Raw genomic sequence first — 18,187 nt, 5'->3', positions numbered from 1 at the left:
CATACTTGGCAGTTTGAGAGTTCTACTGATGTTTTAATTTAGACTTGTGTTTAAGCAGTGTTGCTTAAAACAGTATTTTACTACACGTTAAATGAAAACTTCTCTTTTGCTATGATAACTCACAACCACAGACATTTTCCCAGAGTAAGACTATACTTTCTTTTTTGTTTTTTTACTTTTTTTGTTGTGGGAAAATATATATAAAATAAAATTTACTTTTTCTTCAAAGATTTTATTTATTTGTGAGAGAGAAAGAGAGCACAAGCAGGGGGGAGCGGCAGGCAGAGGAAGAAGCAGGCTCCCTGCTGAGCAAGGAGCCAGGTGCGGAACTCGATCCCAGGACCCCAGGATCACGACCTGAGCTGAAGGCAGACGCTTAACCGACTGAGCCACCCAGGCATCCCTAAAATTTACTCTTTTAACCATTTTTAAGTGTATAGTTCAGTGGCATGAAGTACATTCACATTGTTCTGTTGACTTTAATTTCTCATAGTAGTATTTCTTAAAGTGGAATTTTCAAGAGTATTTAAGAAATTTCAAAAAAAAAAACCTTTTTTTTCCTTTAAAAAGAGTTTGTGGGGTGCCTGTGTGGCTCAGTCAGTTAAGTGCCTGCCTTTGGCTCAGGTCATGATCTCTGGGTCCTGGGATTGAGTCCCTTGTCTGGCTCCCTGCTCAGCAGGGAATCTGCTTCTCCCTCTCCTTCTGCCACTCCCCCTGCTTGTGTTCTCTCTCTCTCTCTCTCTCTGTCAAATATATAAAATCTTTAAAAAAAAATAAAAAGAGTTTGTATATTACTCAGGATTAGGAATCAGTATTCTAGGTTGTAAATCCCACTTACAATATAGATCTTTTTCTCTCTTTTTTTTTTCATTTCTATTTTGAGAGAGAGACAGAGAAAGCATGCACGCCTGAGCGGGGAGGCGCAGAGGGAGAAGGAGCAAGAGAATCTTAAGCAGGCTCCAGGCTCAGTGCTGTGCCCAAAGTGGGGCTCGATTCCAACGACCCTGAAATCAAGAGTTGGAGGCTTAACCGACTGAGCCACCCAGGCACCCCTAGTTGTTTTTCTCTTTTGATAAAAATGAATATTTTTTCTTTAGCTAGTGAGAATGATATAGACCATTGTTTTTTTTTCCTAGAAATACAGAACAAAATTCAATAATTGTAAGCATTTTCTCTGTTCCCAATATAATTATTTGCCTATACTGTATATTTTACCTTCTTTTAACCATAAATTTTCTTTTCTTTTTTTTTTTTTAAGATTTTATTCATTTATTTGACAGAGAGACACAGCGAGAGAGGGAACACAAGCAGGGGAGTGGGAGAGGGAGAAGTAGGCTTCCCGCTGAGCAGGGAGCCCAATGCGGAGCTCCATCCCAGGATCCCTGGGATCATGACCTGAGCCCACAGCCGACACTTAACAACTAAGCCACCCAGGTGCCCCGTAACCATAAATTTTCTGATTTTACATGGTTTATATGTTTCAAATTCTTTTTAAGTAGGTGTTATGTAAGTTTTAACATTGTTTAAAAGATTTTATTTATTTGACAGAGAGAGGGAGAGAGAGAGAGAGCACAAGTAGGGGGAGGAGCAGAGGGAAGCAGACTCCCCTTAAGCAGGGAGCCAGGTGAGGGGGTCGATTCCAGGACCCCGAGATCATGACCCGAGCGGAAGGCAGGCACTTAACCAACTGAAACACCAAGGTGCCCCTTAACATTTTTTTACTTTTTTTTTCTCTTAAGTAGGCTTCAAGCCCAGCATGGAGCACAACGCCAGGCTTGAACTCAGGACCCTGAGATCAAGACTTGAGCTGGTATCGAGTCGGATGCTTAACTGACTGAACCACCCAGGCACCCCGGTACTATGTAAGTTTAAAATGCATGCTGAAAATTCTAGCTCAAAGTAGTAGACTATATAAATTATACGTGAATTCAATCTAAATTTTAGAAATTCCTTTATTCAGTAATAGCAACTAACGTTTTAAAAATAGTTACAATGAATGTGCCTGGACATTGTGCTAATCAATTTACTGTGAATAGCTAGTAAAACCCTATGATGTAAGTACTGTTATCACCCCCACTTCACAGAGGTTCAAAGAAATGAAGACTCTTCTGCAATGACCTGAAGCACTTTTGTTAGGACCCAAGTATGGCTGACTTACAAAGCTCAGGCTTCTAACCATAATGCACCTTGCATCCCAAGTTGCACATTCTACTTTGCATGATTGATGGTTTTCTGAGATTCTTTGTGGGAGAATGCTCACTGCTGCCCCCAACGAAGCCAAACCCTGTTTTCTAACAATTGTTTTACTCTTGCACCCAGTCGCTTATCCTGTCAGTCCTCTTAGTGGAGTCCTGGCCCACCCTCTGACCCTGGTCCCCCTATAAGTCTCGTCGCATCAGATCCTCGTGCCTCAAGAGTCCCTTCCCCTCACACCCTGGCAACCACAGCAGGGCCCTGTCCCCTCATACCTTGGTCTGCCTGAAGAGCTGGTCCTTTCAGACCGTGACCTCCTACCAGGGCCCCAACTCCTCAGACAGGTGATACTAGCAGAGCGGTTCCCTCGGGCTCTCGCCCCCCAGAGTCCTCAGACCCTGTTTTCCAGCACAGCTGAGATTCTTGTACCCCAGTAGACAGCAATACCCCTCAGTAAAGCTTCGCAAGCAATTCTCCTTACAAAGGTCCCATTCCAACCCCAAATTAAGGGCACCTCTCTACCTTTCCCCTTTCCAAACTTCTCCCAGAATCGCGCTTTTTTTTCTATTCTCCCCTTTTTCTGCTTCTCATTCACTCTCCCCAACTCCCCCCACCATCTGATAGCCCGGTTTCAGTTCCTGAAGCCCCCCCCAAAACTCACCCAACGTCCTCTCTTCAGGAGAGCTGCGATCCCAAACGGCTCCGCGCTTTACCTCTCACCTTGGTTCTTTATGGCCCTCTCTGCTGGGCGCTCCCCCCACTCGCCCCGCCCTGAAAGCGCCTTTCAGCCAGTCGTCGCCCGAAGCCCCGCCCCCTCCAAGCCTATTGGCCACCTCTCCTAAAAAGTCCCGCCTCTTCAGCTTCCAGTCCTCCTCCCTGCCCCGCTTCCCTTGTTTTCATTCCCCCTGTCACACGAGGCAGTGGCAAACCCAAGGTGGGAGGGGCGAAATAGAGGGAGGGAAGGGGGGGCGGAAAGAGGGCGGAAAGTGAAAGGCATAGAGCGCCTCTCTTTCCCCCGTCTGACTCGGTTCTCGACTGCTCCGAGCAGCCGTTGTATTGTGGGATCGCGGCGCCGTGCCCGAGACGCTCGGATTCACAGGGGAGCCCACTCACTAGCGCCTCCTGTTGTCCGCAAGGCTGCCCTGCCATTCCTCGGCCCCCAACTCCCTCCACTCCCCCCCCCATCGCCTCCTCCTCCATCCTCCAGTTCAAAATGGCGGCGGCGGCAGCAGCGGCGGCCGCGATGGCTCCTCCGGGCTGCCCGGGTTCGTGCCCCAACTTCGCCGTAGTCTGCTCCTTCTTGGAGCGCTACGGGCCGCTGCTCGACCTGCCTGAGTTGCCGTTTCCCGAGCTGGAGCGGGTGCTGCAGGCGCCGCCGCCGGACGTCGGCAGTGGAGAAGGTAAGCGAGGGGCCCGAACGCCCGGCGGGAAGCGGCCCTGGCACGCTCCTTCTCTCCGCTCTTCACGGACATCCCGGGCCTCTGCGGCTCTGTCCTTCCCCCGGGGCGCAGCTCCGCCCGGCTCGGCTTCTCCGCCCAGCCCCCAGGGTCTTGGGCAGTGGGGAGGCGGGGCAGAGACCCCCTAGGGCCACTGGGCCTGGCGCCGAGAGGAGGTGGGGGCGTCGCGGGCTAGGTGTGGGCTGGGGGCGTGGAGTGGTCATTGTGCTGGTCCGCGGCCCCTGGGACTGTTCCCCCGGCGGCAGGGGCCGGTCCTCCACCCCTTCTCCCCCTGGGTGGCGGGGGAAGGGGAGCGCAGGTTCCGGCCAGCTTTGCGCTTTTCTCCTCCTCCCCTCCCTTGCTCCCTCCCCTCCTCCCACCATCCTCCCCACCATCTCGGGGGAGGCTGGGCTCATCTTCTCGGGGCGCCCCTTTCTCTCCCTCCACCTGGGTGGGCGGGGGCCAGCGGACACTTCAGCTCTCCCTCCCTCTAGTGGGAACTCCCCCGAGAGAGTCGCTCGCGTTTCTCTTCCCTTCCCCTCGAGGGCTGGTTTAACCCCCAAAACTCCTTTCTCAGAGTAGGGAGGTTTGCTCCTCCCCCATGGGAGGGGGTCCTCCTCCATTCTCGCTTTGGGGGTCGAAGTCGGTTCAGCTCCTCCACTTTGGAGGGTAGAGGGTTAATTTTTCCTCCCCCATAGTTTTCCTCCTCCCTCTCCCCACCTCCCCCCAAATAATAGAAAAGCATCTCCCCACTTTTCTAATCCCTTCCCCCTTCATCTTGGCAGCAGGGCTTAGGGGAAGAAGTCGCCCTCCCATTTGCAGGGTGGGGTGGGGTGGTTAGTATGTAGGCTGGAGGAGGGGCTCAGACGGAGGGGGAAACAGTTGAAGAAGGTGCTTGTTGCTCATGTTTCTCTCTCTGGTGCTGCTGGTCTATTATTGGTGTTCGCAAGTGGTGCTCCTTCCACATAAGGCCACCGCGCGGGTGCAGGGCGCATGCTCTGCCCGGCCCCATTGAAACTTCCTGCTGCTGCTGCTGCTGCTGGTGGTTCTTTCGCTGGAGCATCTCAGCGCTGTGCCTGCTGCCTCCAGCCCTTACACTGAACGCGTGCACTCACCCTTATTTATTCCTGATCCATGCCTCTCCTTTCCTGGCATATTTCTTCCGTCAGAGGAGGGTTTTTTTCCCCCCCTGTGTTCTGAGCATTGCCTTTATCTGGGAACAGCCCTTGGCTGGAGAAGAGACGTTTTCCAAATAGATCTTTTTTTTTTTTTTTTGGTCCGTATTAGGTTGCTAAAGTGGACTGGGTATTGTATAAGACAGATAGCTGTTTCCTTTCTAAGAAAACAAGGTTGCTCTTCAATTCTCCATGGAAGTGAAGGAGTTTGTTAACAGAATGCATTCACATTGCTAGGAAGGGTCCAGGTGTGAAGTTTTTCAAAATATTAGCTATAGGGAAAATGTTGTGGCTACCAAAGACTCAGATTAATGTAGCAGTTATGGTACAGGCCTAGATCTCTTCTTATCAATAGCCCAAATCTCTACCCTTAACAGACTGTGGCATATAATCGGGTAGGTTTTTAAAATTTTTATTTATTTATTTGAGAGAGAGCGTGAGAGCACACAAGGAGGAATGGTAGAGGGAGAGGGAGAAGCACGCTCCCAGCTGAGCAGGAAGCCTGACAAGGGGACTGGATCCCAGGACCTGGAATCATGACCTGAGCCAAAGGCAGACCCTTAACCGACTGAGCTAACCAGGTGCCCCTAAAAGGGTAGTTTTTAAATGTAGTATAAAATAGGGGTGATAAGTTACATAATATAAAGACTTCCTGCAGAATTTCTTTAAAAGTTAAGCTTCCCAATATAGTTATTTTATTATCAAATTGCATTTACATTTAAGTTTTTGAGAAGTAGTCACTATGAAGTAGAATGCCTTAGTAACTTGCTTTCAGGATACTTTTGGAAGTGATAGTAGTATATGTATCTGAGAGAAATTTGGGAATTTGGGGAAAAGGATTGCTGGCAAATTGTTTTTGGAATTTTGCTTGGACCAAGTTGAAAGGCAGGCATAGACCTGTGATGGCATTGTATTCTGGGTGGTGTACAAGTTTTCTTGCCTTCCATTCCTTTTAAGTATTTTGGCCACCGCATTTGGCTTGTTATAGAAGAAAAAATATTAGGGTCAGTTTATAGTTCTTTGAACAATGGGCCACCAGCTAAGTGAAAAATGAGATATATTCTGTGCTGGGAGATTATACCAGTGGGCTTAGCCACTGTATTACCATTGATATAGTTGCATCTGTAATAATAGATCTTGTCATAATGTGACCTAAGAATAATCATTAATTAATGTTACACAGTTCAGGATACTTGGCAAATGAAAAGTCTGCAGGTAAAATGACATTACTGTGCAGGGAAAAGCTTTTCAGGCCTTTGATGATGGTTAACCTACTTGTAACAGTTGGATTAAACATTACTGGTCCAACTAACAAGATGTACTGAGTCTTTTTTGGAAAGGAGTTGTGTACTAGAAAGAGTTAAAAGACACTGGTTTTAGCACGGAACAGTAATATATAAGTTGCAGGGCAAATTATTTAATTTCTATAGACCTCGTCTCCTGAGTAAATAGAGATAATATCTGAGGATCAAATGAAATATTTCAAAAATCCTTTATAAACCAAGCACTTGCAGTGTTCTTATATTACAAATTTCATTAAAGATGTTTGTGAGCTATAAGATACACAAGTCCATTTGGAATTAAAATGTTAAATTTTTAGCATGTTGTGAGACTAGGGGTATGAGCAAAGGTATAATATTGAGCTATTATGCTCTTTGGGAAAAATCTTTGTTATAATCAGTTGAGTTTTGCTGTATGTAAACTTGTATTTTTAAAAGGCAGTTCTTAGTGTTGCTTAAAGAATCCTAGTTTATAAAACTTTTGGTTTTTCCTAGTGTGATTGTCCATTAAAAGGTGTTTTTGAAAGTATATTCTTCTGAGTTACCAGTTTAAAACATTTTACCTAGTCATTTTTTGTCATACGTATGTCATTATGGCATCCTTTGGAGGAGACTGTAATTCTCTATATGGTCATTGTTTAAGCACTTTATGATCATTTCCCTAAAAATTTGCTTATAAGTTTTTATTTGACATTGTGGTTTTAGCTTAGACTGCTTATTTGGTTTAAGTGTGAATGATATAATAACTAGCATTTATTGAGCATTTATTATGTACAGACATCATCTCATTCCTCGTAACTGTTCTTTGAGGTTGGTACTATTACTCTTATTTGGCAGGCATAGAAACTAAGGTTTAAGAAGTTGATTCAGCTTCCCAGTGCCCAAGATTATATAGTTATTAGTAGAGTCTGATTTTTTTTTTTAAGATTTATTTATTCATTTTAGAGGGGAGAGGGGAGAGAGTGCATGTGCTTGCTTGTGTGGGGAGGGGGAGGGAGAGAGAGAAGCTCAAGCCGACTTCCTGGTGAGCTTAGAGACTAACTCAGGTCCCCATCCCAGGACCCTGAAATCGTGACCTGAGCCGAAATCGAGTCAGATGCTTAACCAGCTGAGCCACCCAGCACCCCTAGAACATGATTTCTTTTTTTTTTTTTTTTTTTTTAAAGATTTTATTTATTTATTTGAGAGAGAGAGAGAGCACATGAGAGGGGGGAGGGTCAGAGGGAGAAGCAGACTCCCCACTGAGGAGGGAGCCCGATGCGGGACTCGATCCTGGGACTCCAGGATCATGACCTGAGCCGAAGGCAGTCGCTTAACCAACTGAGCCACCCAGGCACCCTAGAACATGATTTCTAATCTAGGTTTGTCTGAGTCCAAAGCCACAAAATTATATAATACCTTGCTAGGGGCCATGTTTCCTACACTACACTAACATACCCCAACGTATTGTCACCAGCCTGCAGTGGCGCTGTGTGGTTGTTTAAATATTCAAGGAACATATAGCAGTATTTGACATCTCTTGGTTGCCAGGTAAACTTACTAGTTTCACATAGTTCCTGATTTGAACATTAGATCGTGCTACATTCCTTTGGATGATGTGTCTTTGTGAAGTTGGGTTTTTGAGGGTTGCTGTGACAAATGCAAATACTGCATGAAAATCAGTGAGAAATAGGAAATAAGAATAGCAGTGTCCAGTTTGATTCCAAGGTTTGAGAAGTTTTGCATTGCTTCACTGTAATATGCATTCTGTAAGTAAATGTGATTATTTAAGAATGAAGTAAAAACATTATTTTTTTTTCAGCTAAGGTAGATTAGTTTTTCAAATCTCTACTAACAACTTGATACGTGGAACTGTTAGTATTTCTTGGCCTAGTGCTGTTGTGAAAAAATTACTGAAATGCTGAGGGTGTTAGGAACTTAGAAAGCTTGGGAACTTGTGCTTTAGAGATTATCATTGGTTTTTGTTGCCGGAAAGAAAGGAGTACTATGTCCATTTTGACTTTATTTTGCAGGGAGGAAAACCAAGGTGCAGAGATTGATTTCAAGTGTATGTAGCTAACCATTGGTGCTATTGAGACCATTCTTTTCAGAGTCCACCTGTGTGCTGAAACTGTCAGGAAAAAAATTTAGATTTCTTGTTGCTATCAGTTAGAATAGGAAAAGAGTGTGCCAACTGAAGGTGCTTTTTTTTTTTTTTAAGATTTTATTTATTTATTTGTCAGAGAGAGAGAGAGAGAGAGAGCATGAGCAGGGGGAGGGGCAGAGGGAGAAGCAGGCTCCCCGCTGAGCAAGGAGCCTGACGTGGGACTTGATTCCAGGACTCTGGGATCCTATTGAGGATGGACTGAGCCACCCAGGCATCCCTGAAGGTGTTGTTTTGTTTGTTTGTTTTTAAGTAATCTCTACACCCAACATGGGGCGGGAACTTAAAACTCCAAGACTAAGAGTTGCATGCTCTACTGACTGAGCCAAGTGCCCCTGAAGGTGTTGTTTGAGCCCCATTCCCTCATGGTCAACTTTTGCCCTCCTAATTCTGTGCTCTGTATGGACTTCTCCAGCTTCCTTCTGACTAAAAGTGGATGATTGGGAGGTATGGATGCAAGTAAAAATGGACATTGACTTTGTGGGATTGCTAACATCCAGGGCTCCCAAGTGTCTTTGCTGTCCTTCAGAGGACATTCTTTTTCAAGAGGAAAATGCACTTTTTCATTCTTTAAAGGTAGTCTTTGTATAGGTATTGGTTGAAAAGTTATTTATATCTATTAAGGTATGTGTGGATAATGTGTTGTGATTCCCCTAGTTGGTACTATGGTTGACTGAGTTATTTGTATGGTATTAAATAAGTTGAATCGTTCATTTTTGGTTTGATTTTTTTTAAAGATTTTATTTTACTAGTGCGCTTTTAGTTTCGGTTTGTTTTTTGCATTTTTAAATGATTGAACATACAGCTCTTACAGTCAAATGTCATTACAAAAGAATGTACCTTTTATGTATAACTGGAGTTATGACTGGAACTCCTACTGGTGCTAACTGAATCGTGTGACAATTGTTTTTAGGTGAATTCTGCAAAGTGGAAAGATGACTTTACCATAACTGGAGCTACCATCTGTTGCTTTAAGCAAAAGATTTCACCAGATGCACATGCCGAGAGTTGCATGGATCTACAGTGGTAGACCATTAATGGTAGCATTGTTGGAACCAGAGTCTGTTTTGGTTGAAAATGTCCAGTTTTGGTTCTTCCACTTTTGAATAAAGAAATATTCTTTAGACATTTATTAGAAGGAAAGAGAGATGTATTTCTTCTCCATCATTTTTGGTATATCACAGAGTTGAGGTATCCAAAAGTTGTGGAGGTTTGGAGGGAGGTTGCTGGCACTGTCGCAGGACAGAGGATTTTTCTGGCTAAATTGGGCTTGTTAGTCCAAACTGATTTACTTATTTTTTAATTTTCCCTTGAAATTTATCTGTGTTTTAAAATCTCTGCTTGAAAGGTAAACGTTTATTAGCTACTTCATTTACTTAATATGTGTATTGAATATCTGGTATATGCTAAGTACAGTAAACATTGTGGGGATGATTTTTTAAAAACACATTAAACATGGGCTTTCTTTTAAGGATTTTCTAATCTAGTAAGAAGTAGCTAAGTTGAGCTTAACTTAAAATCACCATTCAAAGGCTAATTTTTCCTCTGAGATGTTATCAAGTGCAGTAGTAGCCTATGAATTCTAGTCTGTAAATTAATGGACTAAAAATATCTCTATGACAATTTTATGGTGAGATGTACAAGCACATGCAGTGTGGAAAAGTAAGAACAGTTCAGACCCAAAGTACATTTTAACCTGACTCATATATTGAAGGAAGATATTTATGTGTGTTCCTGGATTTAAGAAAATTTCTTTGGCTCTCTTCCTGATGAATATAATCTTAACATATTATGCCTTGGTGTTCTTTTGTTTTGTTTTGTCTTTCTTTATGGCAATCCCATTATAAAGGGTATCAGTGTTTTCTATGTGTGTATGTGTGTGTTAGAATTTTTATAGTATCAAATATTGCTTGAGAGAGTAATCTGGGGCTTCATTTAAAATTTATTTGTTCTTTCAACAAATGGTAATTGATTACCTACTATGTGCCAGGCACACTTATACTCTGGCTGGGGATACATTAACGAAAAAGATAAGATCTTTTAAACTTGCCATAGTTTACTGGGAAAGATAGGCAATGAAGCAGTAAGTTGGGTTTTTTAAAAAATATGGACAAGTAATATTTGCACTTTGTAATGATGTATATTTTAGTGAACTTTGTTTTATAATTTGTTTAGCTTTGTGTTTATTTTTATCTATGCCCTTTCCCCTGTGTTTGTACATGTTTATCTTAATCATATTCTGAGTGATAGGATTATAGGTTTTTCTTTTTCACGTTTCATTTCTTGTATTAATCATGTGCTTCTCTGGTAATAACTGAAATATATATATATATATTTAAAAGTAGTCTTTTATCAAAAAGTGAAATGGCTGAAAGTGGTCAAAAGGTACAAATTTCCAATTATAATATAAATAAGTCATGGAGATATAATGTACAGTATGATGACTACATTTAATAATACTGTTTTGTATATTGGAAAGTTGCTAAGAGAGTTGATCATTAAAGTTCTCATCAAAAGAAAAAAAATTGTAACTGTGGTGATGAATGTTAACTAGCCTTGTTGTAATGATCATTTTGCAGTATATACAAATATTGAATCATGTTGTACACCTGAAACTAATATATTTTATGTCAACTATATCTTTTCTAAAATGTTCAAAAGAAGTCTTCCAAGGCTTTTTATAAAAGGAAAATTGAGTTGCTTCTTTTATTTACTTTTAATTCTGAATTACCTCTCACAGTGACTATTACCATCATCCACTCAGGTCACCTGGATCAGAAACTGAGGCACCATCTTACACTTTAACCTCTGGCATACTTTCTACTTTGTTCCAAATTTTGAATCTATTTCTACTTTTTCTTTCTTTTCTTTCCCCTCCCTCCCTTCCTTCCTTTTTTTTTTTAATTTATCTGACAGAGAGAGAGAGTGTGCGCGCACAAGCAGGGGGAACATCAGAGGGAGAGGGAGAAGCAGGCTCTCCACTGAGCAGGGATCCCGATGCAGGGCTTGATCCCAAGATCCTGGGATCATGACCTGAGCTGAAGGCAGACACTTAACCGACAGCCACCCAGGCGCCCCTTGAGTCTATTTCTTTATCCTCTCTTATATTCGGCCTCAGTTTTCTATCATTGTTGCTGTTGTTTTAGTCATGCTGAACTGGTTGCAGATCTCTGAAGGTATGAAAGATTTCGTACTTTATGCCTTTTCCTCATCCTCCTACTTGAGTTGAATATTGTCTCCCCATCTTCCCTTGCCCGCTCACTGTACTCCTACCCATCATTAATCTGCTCTTTAAGCATTAGGTGCTCTGTGAAATTTTTCCTGCTTCCTTTCTAAGTTAAATTAACCACTTTGCCTCCTTACCCCACAGGAGCTCTTTGTAGATTTTATAGAACAGTACTTGTAACACCTTTTGCACTTATAGTCTAGGCTTGCCTACAAGACTGTAAGCTCCTTTTTTTTTTTTAAGGGGAAGGGGGAGGAGCTGAGAGAGGGAGAGAGAGAATCTTAAGCAGGCTCCATGCCCAGCATAGAGCCCACATGGGGCTTGATCTCAGGACCCTGAGATCGTGACCTGAGCTGAAATCAAGAGTCAGAGGCTTAACCGACTGAGCCACCCAGGCGCCCCAAGACAGTAAACTCCTTGAGGGCAGGAATAAATGTTTATGAAATGAATAGTTATTTCCCCATTCATTATAGGTCTGTTCTATTCTCAACTTTTTTTTTTTAGAATTAAATCTTACATAAACTCTTAAGTAAACATTTGCCCAATATAAGAGAATGAGATTCTTTCCGTTGCTAGTTGGAAGTAATTGACATATTGGTTAGTGCTAGCACTTGAAGTGACCAGATGTCGTGTCCCATTTCATTAGATGTAATATTGTATTTAAAATGAATGCATGAGGGCACCTGGGTGGCTCAGTCAGTTAAGCGTCTGCCTTCAGCTCAGGTCATGATCCCAGAGTCCCAGCTCAGCCGGAAGCCTGCTTCTCCCTCTACCCCCTGCTCGTACTCTCTTGCTATCTCTCTCTCTCAAATAAATAAAATGTTTTTTAAAAAATATAATAAAATGAATGCATGTGGGGTGCCTGGGTGGCTCAGTCAGATAAGCAATGGACTCTTGATTTCGGCTCAGGTCCTGGTCTCAGAGTCATGAGATCGAACACTGTGTAGGGCTCTGTGCTGAGCTGGGAGTCGGCTTCTCTCCCTCTGCCCTTCCCCCCACGTGCACACTCCTGCATGGGTGTGCTTGTATGTCCCCTCTCTCTCTCTCTCTCTCTCTCAAATAAATAAATCTTTAAAAAACATAAAATGAATGCATGTCATTGGAAGTTAAAACCTAGTCTGTGATAATCTAATGCAGGGGTGGGCAAACTGTACCTTGTAGGCCAGATCTGGCCCATTGATTATTTTTGTAAATAAGGTTTTATTGGTGCACAGCCATACTAATTTGTTTACATATTGTCTGTGGCTGCTTTCACACGGAAGTGGCAGAGGAAAGTGATTGTGACAGGGAACATATAGCCTGTATGACCTACAGTATTATCTGGCCCTTCACAGGAAAATTGCTGATCCCTATTCTAGTGAAGGGATCGGATTATTGTCTCTGGGTTTGAGAACTGTTTTAGAACCAGAATAATACAGATTTAGTGCCTAGGGTGTCTTGTGAATGAAAATAATAGAGCAGTAGTTTCCTCAATATTTATCTAATTTGATGCACAGCTCTTTTACTATTATTCTTAGGTTAGGTGAATCTAAAACCTTTTCTGTTAACAGGGTGGTAACATTACATTGAACTAATTTCTTTTAAGGATAGCCATGGCTTCCTCTGCCTAATTGTTATACAGCAAGGATGGGATGGGGACCAAGTAATATAGTAATTGGCAGTAATGGTAAGAAAAATGTAATATTGCTGTTGTACCGGCCTCAAAGTCTCATCCAGGTGGGCTGGTTTTAAGATTCATTTGGAGGTAGAGCCCCCAGGTCTTGGTCAGGATAAGGTTGGGTAAATGGTGATGCCATCAACTTAGGTGGGAAAGGATATATTTATTGAAGATACTCAAATGAATAAATTTAAAAAAATCTTTAAAAAAAAGAACTTAAAATAGTTATTTAAGTTACTCAGGGACAGAGGGTTGGGGAGAACATACTGGAGAATAACCTGCTTACTAGAGGGTAGAATGTGTCTTGAGCATTAGTCAGTTTCACAGGGAAAGTGCAGAGTGTTGGTTTATAAAGCTTTGGCACTTAAATGCTAGATATGTCAGGGAATTTTATTTATTTATTTATTTATTAAGATTTTATTTTTTTATTTGAAAGAGAGAGAGCATAAGAGTGAGAGGGAGAAGCAGAATCCTTTCTAAGCAGGGAGCCCGATATGGGGCTTGATCCCAGGACCCTGGGACCATGACCCAAGCCAAAGGCAGACGCCTAACCGACTGGGCCACCCAGGCACCCCACTTACTTACTTAAATTAGTAGGCTCCACGACCAACGTGGGGCTTGAACTCAGGACCCTGAGATCAAGAGTCACATGTTCTACTGATGATAGCCAGCCAGGCACCCCTCAGGGAGTTTATTTTGATATTTCTATTCCTTTTCTCCTGAGCATCCTCACAGTTGACTCTGCAAATAAATATAATTGCCATTTCCTCAATGTTTAAATGTTAAAAATCTTTTAGGGAAAAAAATTAGAATGAGTTATTCCAAATTGTAGCTTGCTTTTGGTGTTTGGAATTTTGGGATATAGGAAGATTGTAACACATTGGAGAACTTTGTCTAATAAGAAATACAATTGAGTTTAATTTATTTTCCCATTAAAGTCCTGCCAAGCTTTTCTTTATTAGAACCATGAAAGAAGCCATCTCCAGTAGTGCTAACTTGGGCCGGCATCTGAACCCAAACATTCCATAACATTCCTTATTTTAGAGACTTTTTTTTGTCCTATAAATTTTGATTGTGATCTGTTGGTTTATCCTTGTCTTTTCGTTTTCATGGCCTTATTATTTTATAGCCCTTTATCTTTTCGTCTGTGCTTATCTGGTTTGATTAATCATGATAACTATGTGTTACCCTTTTTCCTTCCTATTTTCCCATATTTTGGACTTCACTTTTCAACCTTAATTATCTTCTCCATTTCCATCTTTTTTAGAAACAAAAATAAATGATATAAATGCAAAAATGAGGGGCTTTGGAGTGTACGGGCTCTAACATAATTTTCTAGGTTAAATAAGTGGCTTTAGTAATAATTTTACAGTTATTAGAGCTTACTGTTGAGCCAGGCTCTATAGTAAAGTCTTCTACCAAGATTACTTTAATTAATCCTCACAACTGCTTTGTTGTGCACTTAGTATTTTCTCTTTACAGATAAAGCAACTTAGTCTTAGAGAAGTAAAGTAACTTGCCTGAAGTCACACAGCATTAAAGTGTTGGAGGAACATTTGATACAAAGATAGTTCATAGTGTTTAGGAATTTAAAACTGGGTAAATCTGTCTTCAGAGTCCTAGTTCTTAACCACTCACTGTGCTGTCTCCTCAGTTATGATCTTAGGATTGTAATGTGATCCTCCATACTATGGTCTTGGTCTGAACACTGAGCAATGATTTGGACAGTTAGGCCTCTGAGGCAGATTATAGCATGCTTTTCTACTCCTTTATGCTTTTTTACTTTTAAAAGTACCAATTTTATTAGCATAAGCATTATTATAAAAGGTATATTATTTTAATGGGATACTGAAATATATTAAAAGTAAAGAAATACAAATTCATAGATAGTTGAATGCCTTGAACACAATTCTTTACATGTTTGTCATTGCTTAGGACAACCCTAGTCTTTCTCAGACTCGGAAATAATTCTCTTCTTGAATCTTTTGAATTAAGACTCCATCTTCTGTAGTTGTAAAGTTTTGTGCAGTGGTCATCAAAATGCTCCAGGGTTCATTCCCCTACTGTTGTGACTTCCATTTACCATAATTGAAGAAGTGGTCTTACTTTTTTCCTTCTAGCTCAGTTGTTTTCAACCTTTATTATAATCAGGTGATTTAATTAACTATTTCTGGCTGCACATTAGAATCACCTGGGGAATCCTTTTGAAAAATACTGATGCCTGGGCCTTAACCACACTCCAGTAAATTTTGAGTCCTTAGGGATTGGGGCCGTGGCATCAGTGATTCTAATTTGTAGCCAGGAATGTCTGTTTTAATTTATTTGTCCTGTTACTTTTCTTCAAATTCTGTCTTTAAGTCTGTTTTGCCTAGTATTAGTATAGCCACTCCAGCTGTCTTTTGGTTACTGCTTTGCATGATAGGTCTTTTTCATCCTTTTAATCTCATTGTCTCTTTGATTATAAAGTATGTGTCTTGTAAACAGCATATGTTTGTATCATGTTTGTAGGAATCTAATTATGCAAGCAATTATAAAGAAGTATAACTGCTGTAACAGAGGAGATACTTTGGGAGTATAAAAGAGCAAGTACCTACCTTTGCCCAGGTGATATCATAGTATCATTGTAATCATTATGGAAATTTGAACGGTTGAATAGGCGATGGATAGGCGTTCCAGGTAGGGAAGAGCATGAGAAAAGCCATAGAATTGTGAAATAATACGGTGTGTACAGGAAGTTGCAACCTAACTTCAGGCATTATGTTTCTAAAAGATTTGTGGTTGACAAACTTCAGACCATGTGAGAAAATCCGATTATGACACATGAATTATAAATGCCTTAGCAGTATTTTTCTTTAGTTTAAAGGAAAAAACACATTAAATGAAGGGAACATGTCAGTGACTTGACTCTAAATTCTATAAAGAATTCATTTTGCCCTATTCCGTTTGTTTCTATCAGAACTTAACATATAATAGATGCTCAACTGTTAGTTGAATGAATAAATGTCACATATTTCAAATTAGAAATAATGGATATTTTGATGTAGTTTTTAATATTTTTTCTTATCCTTTGCTTGCTAGAGGGTGCAACTCCCATTTCCTTTTGGGTACTGCTTGTAAATACTACTGAATCCCCCGCCCTCCATTCTTCTTCCTTGCTTTTTTCCTTCCTTCCTTTCCTCCGTTCCTTCCTCTGCTGTTTCCTCCCAGGTCCTCATCATCTTGGTTTATAATAGTACCTGAAGTGGAAAATCTTTGTGTCATCACTCAGTTTCTTTCTTGGATCATATGGTTACACCATGTCTTCACTGCATGCCAAAATGTGTGTGTTAACCTCTGTCTTCTAAGCTTATTACTTTTTATAGGAATCTCAGAATATAATTTTTTTTTTTTTTTTAAAGATTTTTTTTTATTTGAGAGAGAGAGTGAGAGAGAGAGAGAGCACAAGAGGGGGGAGTGGGAGAGGGAGAAGCAGACTCCCTGCCGAGCAGGGAGCCCGATGTGGGACTCGATCCTGGGACTCCAGGATCATGACCTGAGCCGAAGGCAGTCGCTTAACCAACTGAGCCACCCAGGCGCCCTATAATTTTGAAATCCAGTTTTTCTTTTATCTTTTCCGAGATAGCTCAGGGAAAAGTCATTTACTTTTATGCTATTTACCTTTTTTATTTTTTATTTATTTATTTGTTTTTAAGATTTTATTTATTTATTTGACAGAGACACAGCGAGAGAGGGAACACAAGCGGGGGGAGTGGGAGAGGGAGAAGGAGAAGCAGGCTTCCTGCTGAGCAGGGAGCCTGACGCGGGGCTCGATCCCAGGACCCTGGGATCATGACGTGAGCTGAAGGCAGACGCTTAATGACTGAGCCACCCAGGCGCCCTGCTATTTGCCTTTTTTAATTAAAAAAAAAAAAAAATTCCCAGCTCATTTTTTCTGAATTGTTTCAAATCTTCTTCACCAGGAGTGACCTGAAATTTTTCTTTCTTTCTTTCTTTTTTTTAAGAGTTTATTTATTTGTCAGAGAGAGAAACAGAGGGCGAGCACAAGCATGGGGGCTAGCATGCAAAGGGAGAAGCAGGCTCCCCGCTGAGCAAGGAGCCAGATGCTGGACTCCATCCCAGGAGCCTGGGATCATAACCTGAGCCAAAGGCAGACACTTAACAGACTGAGCTACCCAGGCATCCCTGAAACTCTTATGTCTAAAAGTAAAATTTTTTGAGTTGTTAGAAAGGCTTGAGGGTGGGGAATTCAGCCCCAGGTCGTTATTATAGAATTGGTGAATTGGGGCAGTGGCTGTGGCCAGCTAGAGAAGTTCCCAGGTTTCTGGTATAGAGAGTAGGTAGTTAATAGTTCCATTTATTGAAGAAAGAAATAGCCAGACAGGCCGAGGGTTTATGGGGGAAAGGTGTGATTCCCTGTTGTAAAAAAATTCAGAATTCTAATAACACATATGAGCACTATTTGAAAAACTAGCCATGTTTATTTTATAGCTTACTAAAAGCTTACTCTGAATAAACAGATTATGGCAGTCTATCTTATTTTACAGCTTTTTTGGTTTTGTGAATTAAGTTGCTGTACATGTATATACTATACATGTGTTAAGTATACATTTAATATTTTGTTTAGAGTGCCTTATTTATGTACTTAAGATCATTAAAATTAGCTTTATTAAACTATCTTGCCATTGGTGTCCACTTGTATTCTCTTATAGGTAAAGCTTTCTATAACTGAGTAACTGTCATTTTCATTTCCAAAAAAACCTACAAAAGTATTTGTTATAATTGTAGAGATTGCTGTGTTCTGCTGGATAAAGATTTGGTAGTTGTTGGACATCTTCTCTATTCCCCTTTACTTATGAAGAAACAAATGGAAGTTCATATAAATTGAAATCCCACTCTAAATAGAGAAAAAGGAATGTCAAATAGTGTGGATTGAATCTATTATATAGATGAGAAATACATAAGTAAACGTGTGTCATTTGTGTGGGTTGATAGTTGATGAGTAATTCTTCATTAATCTTGAAAGATTGTCTAGCAGAAATGTTTGAGCTGTATTCTGTTTTCGGAGTGACTCTTTTCC

At 41.2% G+C, this 18,187-nt stretch overlaps 2 protein-coding genes across 3 annotated transcripts in view; one reads left to right on the top strand and one right to left on the bottom strand.

Moving 5' to 3' along the window:
* AAMDC (adipogenesis associated Mth938 domain containing) overlaps positions 1-2,993 on the bottom strand; it is a 39,759-nt gene extending 36,766 nt beyond the window's left edge. The window contains exon 1 of the mRNA XM_036113432.2: positions 2,855-2,993. The gene's annotated coding sequence lies outside the window, so the exon portion shown is untranslated. The remainder of the gene's footprint in view (positions 1-2,854) is intronic.
* Positions 2,994-3,172: 179 nt separating this feature from the next.
* The window catches only part of RSF1 (remodeling and spacing factor 1), a 163,839-nt gene continuing 148,824 nt past the window's right edge, over positions 3,173-18,187 (top strand). Inside the window, exon 1 of one of the 2 annotated variants that reach the window (XM_078058583.1) lies at positions 3,173-3,593. In XM_078058583.1, the coding sequence (XP_077914709.1) occupies positions 3,407-3,593 (187 nt within the window). In that variant the 5' untranslated portion in view covers positions 3,173-3,406. The remainder of the gene's footprint in view (positions 3,594-18,187) is intronic. The other variant, XM_036113388.2, reaches the window with a different exon arrangement.

Source organism: Halichoerus grypus, chromosome 11, assembly GCF_964656455.1.
Source record: "Halichoerus grypus chromosome 11, mHalGry1.hap1.1, whole genome shotgun sequence".
Classification (NCBI taxonomy): Eukaryota; Metazoa; Chordata; class Mammalia; order Carnivora; family Phocidae; genus Halichoerus; species Halichoerus grypus.
Note: the sequence above shows the minus strand (reverse complement) of the source record. Positions and strands in the feature narration are given on the sequence as shown.